This window comes from Halichoerus grypus, chromosome 4 (genome assembly GCF_964656455.1).
Source record: "Halichoerus grypus chromosome 4, mHalGry1.hap1.1, whole genome shotgun sequence".
Taxonomy (NCBI): domain Eukaryota; kingdom Metazoa; phylum Chordata; class Mammalia; order Carnivora; family Phocidae; genus Halichoerus; species Halichoerus grypus.
Window position 1 is genome coordinate 141,740,947 of NC_135715.1, and position 13,796 is coordinate 141,754,742.

At 35.6% G+C, this 13,796-nt stretch overlaps 1 protein-coding gene across 4 annotated transcripts in view; it reads right to left on the reverse strand.

Annotated features, from left to right (window-relative positions):
* The window catches only part of CWC22 (CWC22 spliceosome associated protein), a 64,294-nt gene that overhangs the window by 27,629 nt on the left and 22,869 nt on the right, over positions 1 to 13,796 (reverse strand). For all 4 annotated transcript variants that reach the window (XM_036071545.2, XM_036071548.2, XM_078071058.1 and 1 more), the window contains 5 exons: positions 13,526 to 13,636; positions 10,704 to 10,949; positions 7,431 to 7,559; positions 6,320 to 6,488; positions 5,877 to 5,930 (listed from right to left, as the gene is read on the reverse strand). In XM_036071545.2, the coding sequence (XP_035927438.1) occupies positions 5,877 to 5,930; positions 6,320 to 6,488; positions 7,431 to 7,559; positions 10,704 to 10,949; positions 13,526 to 13,636 (709 nt within the window). The remainder of the gene's footprint in view (positions 1 to 5,876; positions 5,931 to 6,319; positions 6,489 to 7,430; positions 7,560 to 10,703; positions 10,950 to 13,525; positions 13,637 to 13,796) is intronic.

Genomic DNA, 13,796 nt, shown 5'->3' on the forward strand with positions numbered 1-13,796 from the left:
AATGGTACTAAATTCATATCTTTCAATAGTTACCCTGAATGTAAATGGGCTAAATGCCCCAATCAGAAACACAGGGTAGCAGATTGGATAAAAAAAAAAGGACCCATCTATATGCTGCCTGCAAAAGACTAATTTTAGACCCAAAGACACCTCCAGATTGAAAGTGAGGGGGTGGAAAACCATGTACCATGTTAAAGGACATCAAAAGAAAGCTGGGGTGGCAATCCTTATATCAGACAAATTAGATTTTAAACCAAACACTATAATAAGAGATGAGGAAGGACCCTATATTCTACTTAAAGAGTCTATCCAACAAGAAGATCTAACAACTGTAAATATCTATGCCCCTAACATGGGAGTAGCCAATTATATAAGCCAATTAATAACAAAATCAAAGAAACACATTGACAACAATACAATAAAAGCAGGGGACTTTAACACACACCCCCTCACTGAAATGGACAGATCATCTAAGCAAAAGATCAAGAAGGAAATAAAGGCTTTAAATGACACACTGGACCAGATGGACTTCACAGATATATTCAGAACATTCCATCCCAAAGCAACAGAATACACATTCTTCTCTAGTGCCCATGGAACATTCTCCAGAATAGATCACATCCTAGGTCACAAATCAGGTCTCAACCGGTACCAAAAGATTGGGATCATTCCCTGCCTATTTTCAGACCACAATGCTTTGAAACTAGAACTCAATCACAAGAGGAAAGTCGGAAAGAACTCAAATACATAGAGGCTAAAGGGCATCCTACTAAAGAATGAATGGGTCAGCCAGGAAATTAAAGAAGAATTAAAAAAAATTTCATGGAAACCAATGAAAATGAAAACACAACTGTTCAAAATCTTTGGGATGCAGCAAAGGCAGTCCTAGGAGGAAAGTATATAGCAATACAAGCCTTTCTCAAGAAATAAGAAAGGTCTCAAATACACAACCTAATCCTACGCCTAAAGGACCTGGAGAAAGAACAGCAAATAAAGCCTAAACCCAGCAGGAAAAGAGAAAGAATAAAGATCAGAGCAGAAATCAATGAAATAGAAACCAAAAGAACAGTAGAACAGATCAACAAAACTAGGAGCTGGTTCTTTGAAAGAATTAGTAAGATTGATAAACCCCTGGCCAAACTTATAAAAGAAAAGAGAAATGACCCAAATAAATAAAATCATGAATGAAAGAGAAGAGATCACAACCAACATCAAAGAAATACAAACAATTATTAGAACATATTATGAGCAACTATATGCAAGCAAATTAGACAATCTGGAAGAAATGGATGCATTCCTAGAGATGTATCAACTACCAAAACTGAACCAGGAAGAAATGGAAAACCTGAACAGACCTATAACCACTAAGGAAATTGAAGCAGTAATCAAAAATCTTCCAACAGGGGCACCTGGGTGGCTCAATCGTTAGGCGTCTGCCTTTGGCTCAGGTCATGATCCCAGGTTCCTGGGATCAAGCCCCACATCAGGCTCCCTGCTCTGCGGGAAGCCTGTTTCTCCCTCTCCCACTCCCCCCCTGCTTGTGTTCCCTCTTTCGCTGTGTCTCTCTCTGTCAAATAAATAAAATCTTAAAAAAAACAAAACAAAACATAAAAATCTCCCAACAAACAAGAGCCCAGGGCCAGATGGCTTCCCAGGGGAATTCTACCAAACATTTAAAGAAGAATTAATACTTATTCTTCTGAAATTGTTCGAAAAAATAGAAATGGAGGGAAAACTTCCAAACTCATTTTATGAGGCCAGCATTACCTTGATCCCAAAATCAGACAAAGACCCCATCAAAAAGGAGAATTACAGACCAATATCCCTGATGAACATGGATGCAAAAATTCTCACCAAAATACTAGCCAACAGGATCCAGCAGTACATTAAAAGGATTATTCACCACGACCAAGTGGGATTTATTCCTGGGCTGCAAGGCTGGTTCAACATCCACAAATCAATCAATGTGATACAATACATTAATAAAAGAAACAACAAGAACCATATGATCCTCAATGGATGCAGAAAAAGCATTTGACGAAGTACAGCATCCTTTCTTGATCAAAACTCTTCAGAGTATAGGGATAGAGGGCATATACCTCAATACCATAAAAGCCATCTATGAAAAACCCACAGCGAATATCATTCTCAATGGGCAAAAACAGAGTCCTTTCCCCCTAAGGTCAGGAACACAGCAGGGATGTCCACTATCACCACAGCTATTCCACATAGTACTAGAAGCCCTAGCAACAGCAATCAGACAACAAAAAGAAATAAAAGGCATCCAAATCGGCAAAGAAGAAGTCAAACTCTCATTCTTTGCTGATGATATGATATTTTATGTAGAAAACCCAAAAGACTCCACCCCAAAACTGCTAGAACTCATATAGGAATTCAGTAAAGTGGCAGGATATAAAATCAATGCACAGAAATCAGTGGCATTTATATACAAAAACAACAAAACAGAAAAAAGAGAAATTAAGGAGTCGATCCCATTTACAATTGCACCCAAAATCATAAGATACCTAGGAATAAATCTAACCAAAGAGGCAAAGGATCCGTACTCAGAAAACTATCAATACTCATGAAAGAAGTTGAGGAAGACACAAAGAAATGGAAAAACGTTCCATGCTCATGGATTGGAAGAACAAATATTGTGAAGATGTCAATGCTACCTAGAGCAATCTACACATTCAATGCAATCCCCATCAAAACACCATCAACTTTTTTCAAAGAAATGGAACAAATAATCCTAAAATTTGTATGGAACCAGAAAAGATCCTGAATAGCCAGAGGAATGTTGAAAAAGAAAAGCAAAGCTGGTGGCATCACAATTTTGGACTTCAAGCTCTATTACAAAGCTGTAATCATCAAGACAGTATGGTACTGGCACAAAAACAGACACACAGATCAATGGAACAGAATAGAGAGCCCAGAAATGGACCCTCAACTCTATGGTCAACTAATCTTCGACAAAGCAGGAAAGAATGTCCAATGGAAAAAAGACAGTCTCCTCAACAAATGGTGTTGGGAAAATTGGACAGCCACATGCAGAAGAATGAAACTGGACCATTTCCTTACACTACACACAAAAATGACTGAAAATGGATGAAAGACCTAAATGTGAGACAGGAATCCATCAAAATCCTAAAGGAGAACACAGGCAGCAATCTCTTCGACCTCAGTTGCAGCAACTTCTTCCTAGAAACATCGCCAAAAGCAAGGGAAGCAAGGGCAAAAATGAACTATTGGGACTTCATCAAGATATAAAGCTTTTGCAAAGCAAACAGTCAATAAAATCAAAAGACAACTGACAGAATGGGAGAAGATATTTGCAAATGACATATCAGATAAAGGGCTAGTATCCAAAATCTATAAAGAACTTATCAAACTCAACACCCAAAGAACAAATAATCTAATCAAGAAATGGGCAGAAGACAGGAACAGACATTTTTCCAAAGACATCCAAATGGCCAACAGACACATGAAAAAGTGCTGAACATCGCTCGGCATCAGGGAAATCCAAATCCAAACCTCAATGAGATATCACCTCACACCAGTCAGAATGGCTAAAATTAACAAGTCAGGAAACGACAGATGTTGGCGAGGATGCGGAGAAAGGGGAACCCTCCTACACTGTTGGTGGGAATGCAAGCTGGTGCAGCCACACTGGAAAACGTATGGAGGTTCCTCAAAAAGTTGAAAATAGAGCTACCGTACAACCCAGCAATTGCACTACTGGGTATTTGCCCCAAAGATACAAATGTAGTGATCTGAAGGGGTACGAGCACCCTGATGTTTATAGCAACAATGTCCACAATAGCCAAACTATGGAAAGAGCCAAGATGTCCATCAACAGATGAATGGATAAAGAAGATTTGGTATAGATATACAATGGAATATTATGCAGCCATCAAAAAACCCGAAATCTTGCCATTTGCAACAACGTGGATGGAACTAGAGGGTATTATGCTAAGCGAAATAAATCAATCAGAGAAAGACATGTATCATAGGTCTCACTGATATGAGGAATTCTTAATATCAGGAAACAAACTGAGGGATGCTGGAGTGGTGGGGGGTGGGAGGCATGGGGTGGCTGGGTGATAGACATTGTGGAGGTATGTGCTATGGTGAGTGCTGTGAATTGTGTAAGACTGATGAATTATAGACCTGTATCTCTGAAACAAATAATACATTATATGTTAAAAAAAAAAAAAAAGATAGTAGGAAGGGAAAAGTGAAGTGGGGGAAATTGGAGGGGGAGGTGAACCATGACAGACTATGGACTCTGAGAAACAAACTGAGGGTTCTAGAGGGGAGGGTGGGGGGGATGGGATAGCCTGGTGATGGGTATTAAAGAAGGCACATATTGAATGGAGCACTGGGTGTTATACACAAACAATGAATCATGGAACACTACATCAAAAACTGATGATGTAATGTATGGTGACTAACATAACATAATAAAAGAAAATTTAATAAATACATAAATAAATAAATGAAAAAAAAAAGAAAATATTGCCCTGTACCACAGTTGGAAGATCTAAAATATTTAACATTTTAACTGGTTTGTGGCAATGCCAAAAATATTTTCAATATAAATGAATATACATTCAAAAACTAAAATTTACTTTCTGTGCTTTCACATAGATATGTGAAATTAAGTCTCTGTGGTCTTAAGAAGCAAGTTATCATTGTAATAATTTAACTCATTAGGTTAATATCTAATGGGTTTTTAAGAATGAACATGGGGACACCTGGGTGGCTCAGCCGTTAAGCATCTGCCTTCGGCTCAGGTCATGATCCCAGGTTCCTGGGATCGAGTCCCACATCGGGCTCCCTGCTCCACAGGAAGCCTGTTTCTCCCTCTCCCACTCCCCCTGCTTGTGTTCCCTCTCTTGCTGTGTCTCTCTCTGTCAAATAAATAAATAATCTTAAAAAAAAAAAAAAAAAGAATGAACATGGGAAAGAATTTTATGTAGGAAAGAATTAAAATATTAATGGTGATAAGATCAAATGTGACTTCAAAATTCTTCCTCTTATATATAATTAAACATAATATACATCTGAAGGAAATCTTTGAGTATGAGTAAGAGCAATTCTATTATTTTTAAGTTTAAATAGAAGCCAACTCAAAACTCTCAAATAAAAAAAAAAAACCTCTGAAATAGATGAATGGATGAATACAAAATAAGCACAAAACCTGAACAAAATTACTTGCAATTAAAACAGATTAAAATTACTTCATTTATATTTTATAAACTGATTTTTTTTTTTAAGATTTTATTTATGTATTTGACAGAGAGAGAGAGAGAGATCATGAGTGGGGGTGGTGGGGAGAAGCAGGCTCCCCGCTGAGCAGGAAGCCCGATGCGGGGCTCCATCTCAGGACCCTGAGATCATGACCTGAGCTGCAGGCAGACATTTAATTAACTGAGCCACCCAGGCGTCCCTATAAACTGATTCTAAGAATATATGACTATATACCATGTTGCTGAAGAGGCAGTATGTTTTTTATAGAATATCAGTATTACATTCTCATGAACAACAGGTACAGGAGAAAAGAGTGGAAGAACTATCAACTTTATTGTCTTATAAATATGATTAAATTACATTCTTTGAAGGAATAATTTGTAGTTGAATAACTATGTATAGTATTAAGAGTCAGATTAATTTGATAAAATACTTGTTCTGGGTTTCTTTTTATATTTAAGAATATTAAACACATTTATTACGTTTTAAAACTAAAATATCATCCAAGATACTTTTCTGAAAGACTATAAGGCAAAACAAAGATAGAGATGTGTCAGTGAAGTGGCATCAAGCATGTGATGTCTAATGCCAGTGAATGGTACCAAATTTTGAGAATTACTTACCACATTTTGGTTAATAAGATGTGCTACAAATTTTGAAGCAGTAAGACAGAGTTGCTGAAAAGTGAAGGTAGAGAAAATTTTAATCTATAAACTAAAACCATTTTCACTTAACTACTAAATCTATAGCTTATTTACACACTCTATTTAAAATATGTAGCACATAAGGATAATTTTTATAATATAAGAAAGTTACAAGATAAAAACGATTACATGTGAAATAGTGCCATTTCTGGTTAAATAATTATAATTCTACAGTTATAGCCATCAGTTTTGTAGCTCATCACTAGTGGCCAGAGGTATTTAATGGAACAAAAAAATGTTCTCATGAAATGCAGTTTTTAAAAGGAATTCCTATGTGGCAATCAACATTGCTTATCACTGTTGATACTAGATTATTAGTCTGTCCCTATGTGGCAGCCGACTTATAAGCCCATCATATATACCTTATCATTTCTTCGATAGCCTTTTCGGAAATTAAGAATTAGCCTCTTGAGGATTAATTCTCCAATCTGTGGAAATTTTGAGTTGATAATTGCCACTAACGCTGCATAAACATGGGTGAAGATTGGAGAAGCACTCTGCGCTTGCAAAACAGATCTGGACAGCAGGCCTCTGTTTAAAAAAGAAAAAAAAAAAGTCAACAAGGTTCCACTTCTAACTCATTTTGAAATGAGCACAGTTCTATATGCATTTGATAAGGGGAGAGATGCAAAGTTATTTCTAGCAATTCATGACAAATAATTATTGGACTGCCAAAAGGCAGTAAAACAATATCTTAATAGTTATCAGGTTGAACTTTGACAACTGAATCAATAGAGTAGAAAATGAGAAAAGAAAACCCAGCTTATAAATTGTGAGATCATAAGCAACCCATAGAGCCTCTGGTGCTTTCTGACTAAAATGGGAGAGCTCTACCTACCTACTTTTGAGGACACAAGCTGCCTCTTGGTCAACTTTCTATATCCCCACAACATGTTACATCTTACTTTATATGCCCCCTCACCAATGTTTTGGAGATGATAAATCAGGGTCATGTGAAATGACACAGGAAAACATCCCTTAGATTTCAAAATAAAAAAATAGAATATAAAATATTTCAATTTCCTGATCCTTTTTTTTAAATCACAACCAATTAAAAGTACAAAAAAAATGATTGTCATTCTCTTCTGCTTTTCTAAGATTTATCACTGATCTTTCTCATTTCTTTTACATTCTCACTTTGCTTTCATTAGAAATTAAAATTATATATAAATAAAATGTTCATTATTCCTTATGGGTTTAAATTATTGGAAGTATTCAGTAAACAAATGTCTGCACAAAAATCAATATGTGACATCAAACCTTCTCAAAAAGCAAAAACTCTGCAACAATTTCTAATGGTGAAGTACAAGTTATTTGTTAATAGCTTACATTTTTACAAGAAATGCATTTTAAATAACTATTCTCCTCTACTACTGAAGTAGCACAATAAATCAATGATTATTGTCCATGTAGATATTATGTTCATTTGAAAAATTGCTATGAAACACTTTAAATAAAATAGCTGATGCTTACCTTCCTCTAACTATGTTTTCTTGAAGAAGTTCTTGAATAATAATACCTATATTAGAAATGTTGACTTTGTTGATAAGACCATTGATTGACTTCTTTAGGGCCTCCCAGCTCATCCTCTGGTACGCTAAGCTAAAAAGAATTGATTTTAAGAAAGATGAAAACTTAATCAACAATTACAATAACTGGAGATTATAATAAGAACATAAAAAATACTTGGAGTTCCTCTGCTTTTAACATTATTTTCACAAAATGACCTCAAAGTGCAGTAAAATATATGACTATATGAATACCTAAACCTACATTTGATGTTCTGTACATATGCTCAACTACAGATCACTTCTCTTTAATAACATAATAAAATTATATAAGGATATATAAGGATAATGTTTTGTTCTTATGTCCATGCATATTGGAAATTATAACATTCCTTTATTAGATTCAATACATACTTATTTTACATTATAATACTTCATTTAGTTAAAATTGTCTTTAAAGAAAATATTTTAAAATGACAACTTTAAAAATTTTTAAATTATAATATGAAATATCCAAGTATAAGCCATAAAAAGGAGATTTTTATTACATCCTTTCTTATAAAAGCATAAGGAAAACAAAATTAAATATTTTAAACTGTAAAGAAATGGTGATAAATACAGGAAAAGGAAAAGTCATATGAAATCATGGGGCTGAAAGGCTGTTGTATTTTAAAGACCATCTCTGCATTTAGGCAGTAGTCCCACATCTGTATTACTTGTTTTTTAACTTAGATCTTAGGCAAATAGCCTAACTGGGTTTGTTTAGGTTGAACCTGATAACACCTAAGGTCTTTTAAAGCTCTATAATTCTATGCTTTTTATATTTATTTCTCTGTGGAATATGATTTCAGCTGCAGAAAGTCTTATCTTTTTCATCTTCCTTATACTTCTCTGGCAGTCTGGTGAAGCTGAAGGGCTTCTTGAAATAATACATATAAATATATAGGATTACAAAGGATACCAATCATATTTAAATAGTTTTCAAAGCATGAAAAGAAAAAAAAGTTTGATATAGAATTCTATGTGCTTCATTAAATAACAAGAAGTGGTGGTAGGCCTAATAACTTCTTTAATTTCCAAGTAGCATGGCCATTGAGTAATATTTTAAGATATTTGCAGCAAATACTTTGTTAATACTATGGTCTCCTGCCTATAGTCCCGAGAGAAAGAGATGCGAAATTTTAGTTAGAGGTAAGTAAAAATAAAGATCAAGTTTTTCTTTCCATTTACATTCATGATTGCTAGATTCTACCTATGGACCTCTGGAAGGTCTGTAGGTTAAGGGTCCCTGTTCTGGAGTGGTATGCCAAGGGAGAGGTGGTGAGAGCAGTCTACCCTGGTGGGGAAGAGTATTTTATCACTGACATTGTCCTCAGCAGACAGTGAGGACAAAAAGCAGACTGATTTGCAGTTAAATTATATTGTTTTTAAATTCCCTCTAGATCATGTATTCCCTAAATGGCTGCATTTGAGGTGGGTGCAACATTTCCAGTGGCCCCCAACCCCAACCCTTTGGTATGCTACTATTTGAGAAAAAAGATCAATGGCTTAAAAACTAGCCTAATTAATAAGATTGCTCATACATAATCACAATCTCTCCTATTAAACTTCGGTAAAACAAACAAACAAAAACTACAACCAAGCACAATTGTATTTCCTAATTAAGAAGCCTACAATTCCCCTGACTTAGTATATACTAAAAGTAAAGACTTCTCTTAAGAGACTTCTACTTCTCCTTGTCCCCTTTACAGCCTATGAGCAGATTTAAACTGTATATAAAATTATCTTCCAGAAATCTATGTAAAATTATGTATACTGGGGACTCTTCTCCACCCACTTTATATATAAGGAAGTAAGACTTGGCTTAGTAACAATGTTTCTGTCTATAATCAGGATTGCTTTGGACTGGATTGGAGACAATGACTCTCTCACTAAAGCTGCCACTCCTGTCTCCTCCAGAGAGCAGGGAGCAGAAGGCCTACGTGCTCACGAAGCTCCTGCTAACCACAGAAGCCATCTCCAAATCCCTTCTAAATGTAACACTGCAGGCATTACTACCATGTACTGGAATATTACACATACAGAGAAACTTACTAATTAGTTTTAAATTTAATGTCATCTAACGTCCCTTGCTAGCTCATAAATTTTAAAAATTTTATTTCAAATATTTATATTTATATAAATGACATTTCTACTTCAAGCTAATTCATGAAGCAAATTTAGATTTCATTTATCTAAGGGTCTCAAGTACTTTCAAGTTGCCACTAAAATACCTATAAAAGATGTGGGAATACTCTTTCGTGGCTCACCTGGAAATCTGTTTTTCTTAAAGTGTAGCTACCTTCTATCCCAATCTTTTTATTACCTAACTGGCAACTGAGTGACCATTTCAATCTTGGACCATACTTTTCGTAATTATCCTCTCATTCCGCTAGAGAAAAAGGTCCTGAACACTTAGCGATACTTTCATATATAGCTCCTCTCAATTATTTTGAAAAGGAAGTGAAGGTATTTTGAGGGGGGGGGTTAATCAATGAATTTTGATTGTTTGCCTTAGCAAAAAATTACAGTCTAAGATGGTAAGGTCAAAGAAAACTATGGAGTAGGTTAGACTCAACTTCATTTCATAGTCAACTTCATTTCATAGATTAGTATAGGGGTGGGCAAACTACATCCATGACTCAAATGCAGCCTACAGCCCATTTTCGTAAAGAAAGCTTCACTGGAAGAGAGCCACACTCATTTGTTTATATATTACCTATGGCTATATTCACTACTACAGCAGAGCTGAGTAGCTGCAACAGACACAGAACACTGCACAAGCCTAAAATATTTCTTGTCTGGCCTTTTACAGAAAAAGTTTGCCAACTCCTGGTTTGGTACAACTGGAAGGATCGATTTGAGTTCTAAAATATCAATAATTCTCTTATCTATGAAAAATGGACACTACTAATAGGCATGCATACAACTATAAAAGGAATAGTTTGAAAACAGTAAAAATAAAAGATCTTTCTTCAAACCCTTTTGATTTATTCATGTAAAAAAATAAAGAAGCTGAGCTAATGTCAGGGCAAATAGTAAGCAGAGCTCCAAGGAAGCTTACGGAGTAAAGAGGAGAAATCTAATTTGAGGTCTCTACCACTGTGGACTAATAATGTAAACTCTCTATAGCCAATGTTAATTAGACCATAGTTGACTTTTTTTCAACGATATTGTATACTCAGTGATATTGACATGCCTGTTTTTATCTGTGATCTGCTCTTGCATCATTCTGAGCTTTGCAGGAGGAATATATGCTCCACCGGTGCGAGTAAGAAGAGGATCCAGTTCATCTTTCTTCTTCTTTGCAGTAGGTTCATCCTGAGCAGAGGAACTCTGGGTTACTGATGGTTCTGGGCTTCTTCTCCCAGGAGATGGAGATTTCCGAGACCTTTTACGATCCATATCTCTTTCTCTTTCTCTGCGTTTTTCTCGGTCCCTACTTCTGTAATATTAAAAAATTTTTTAACGGAGAAAAGGCAATATAAATTACATTCTTAAATGAGCTGCATACAAAATGAGCGAGACCATTTGCAGGCCACAAATTCAGACAAGGGAAACTGGTCTGGAATGATGAGGAAGTGCTTCATAGAGAAAATATAACTTAAACTAGGGCTTCAAGACTTGACAGAATTTATACTGGGGCAAGGGTGGGAAGGTAGAGGAGGAAGGAGGGCATTTCGCAACTAGTGCAGAATAGAGTAACTACTGAAAAAGGGAGCAGGAGTGTTCAAGCTAATTAGTAGTATTGTCAGGAAACAATAAAGAATCATGTATAATGGTAGTTGGAAAGATGAGTTTGAGTCAGACTATGAAATCTTAAAAGACAAGCAAAAGACTGAGTTTTTTATAATGGAGTTGGTGGAGAATCACTAATAGTTTCTGAGTGTGATAGTGACATGGAAACAGTGTTTAAAGAAGACAATTTAGCTTGCAATGTACACAATATACTGTATAAAGAAGAAATCAGAGTTCATCTCCAATAATGGCAATTTAGGAATAAAAATGTCCTAAAAAACTGTAACATTTGAAATTATTTCTTGATAGAACTGGCATTTAAAACCTCAGAATATCAAAAACATCTGGTTATTTGAGACAATGTGAAAAAAAATCAACTATTTTCCAGCTATAACTCTTCCTGACTACTATAGGTGAGTATCTTTCCTTAAGCTAACATTTTAAAAACAATCAAGGTATTATTCTCTGAAACTATCAAGAACTAATGGGAAGAGTAAATTCCTGCTTTTTTAGAGGAGTTTGTCCACTTAGCTGTTTTTTTACCTATACTACCTTGGAAATTTAGATCATTCTGCTCATGCTTTGTGCAACCATTAGTTAAATGAATACAGTAAATAAAAACAAGTGTCATTTATCATGATTACCAGGAAACTGCTTGATAGATTTTTAGCTAGATCTACGGGGGATGTATTTGAGATGGTCTGTCTTAATATATAGTAATACAACTTACAAAAAGAGGGAGGGTCACCTAGCCAGGCAGATCAGAGGAGCTGTTTTGAAACTGCAGTATACCACTGTATACGTGAAGACAGAGTGAACAGAAGGGAAAAAAAGTGGTTCCAAATAGACACCCCAATTAGTCACAAAGGCAGGTGCACTGCAATCTAGGCAGTGATTTGCAACTGAGTTGCTTCTTATCGTGGGTGTAGTATGTTCTAAGAGAGTAGCTACAGCAGGGCTTTACTGGCATTGGTTACGATTCTTCTGAGAAACACTAGGTGAGACTGCTAGCTGGCTGATAAAATTGCATTTTACAATTTCACTGTTTGTTCCTTTAGAGTGTAGAAGTAATAGAGTCTTCTTCAAGTCTAAATAGAAATATTTCTCTTCCAATGCTTTCATACTGTTAGCTTTTATTTTCTACATAATACAAAGCCTGCTTACTTCACAGTGTGACTGTATGGATCAAGTGAGACTTATGTACACACACTGGACCAAACACAGTTACAATGGAGTAATACAGTCAGAGATTATGGAAGAAAACATGGGCTTTGGAGTCAAAACTGAGTTCGAATCCCACTTTCATTGTCTACCAGATGGGCAACTGCAACCTCAGGTAAGTTACATAATCACTTCAAACCCACTTCACTTTTTTTTGCAAATTGTGAAAAAAATACTATCTAGTTTGTAAGAATTTTAACAGTATTTGAGAAAGAGTGCAGAATGCTTAGCTCACCAATTATAGTGGCAGTAGTTGGTTCTCCCAAGGGGTCATTATGGTGACAGCAGATGAGCCTGGCTTTTGGAAGTTAATTTAATCTGACATTTTAGTTTTGGGTATATATTAGAAAGTAAGTAGTGAGAAGGAAAGTTAGGCTGCAGATATCAAATAATGTGATTAGCTCCAAACTGCACAGGAATGCCATCAAAATTTTAGTGGGGGTACAGTCTTGATAGTCACGGAGTGGGTAATATGAGGGAGATATCAAAAGGATACAGACCTTCGTGAACAATAAAATACGGTAGACAAGTTTTTGAAACTGGACGACTAATAGGGTGGGTAGTCAAATTCTCCAAGGCTCAAGAAAGAATAATTTATACTAGGTAAAAACTAGATTGGTAACTTCATTCTCACTGTCCCAGTGCCATCATGCAGGAAAGTATATTTTGATCACTCTATGTCATATAATATAAACGACTTTCATTCAGTAAGGAATCTCAAAAACTCACACTGCCAAGTCCTCATGCAGTATAGTACCATATAATGAATAAGAGCTTAGGCTCAATGTCAGACTGACCTGGACCTCCCACTGACATGCTTCTAAAACACAAACACATGACTTAAATCCTCTCTGCCTCAGTTTCTTCATCTATAAAACACACAATAGTATCTACTTCATATATTTACAGCAATAAGGAGTTAATTCACATGAAATCCTTATTAGAAAGCCTGGCACCTAAGAACATCCATGTAATGCTAGCTGCTATTATGTTTTTTTTATGAAGTGTAAAGAAAATTTAAACAAATATGATTTTTCTATAGTTAAAATTTCCAATACTAACCGTGACTCCATGCTACTGTCATAAGAACGCCCTCTTCTTGAATGCTCATAGTCTGACCTGCTGTAATCAAAGTGATCTCTATCCCGAGGGGATCTTTCTTGTTCTGCATATCTAACACATTAAATAAGAAAACCAAAGTTATAAGATGAAAACTACATGTTATAAATACCTAGGAAAATCATATATTGGTAATGCTAAAGCAACTCTATGACTGAACGATGTCTTACTGAACTTTTTAACAAACAGCTTATTTTGTTGACACCATTCATTT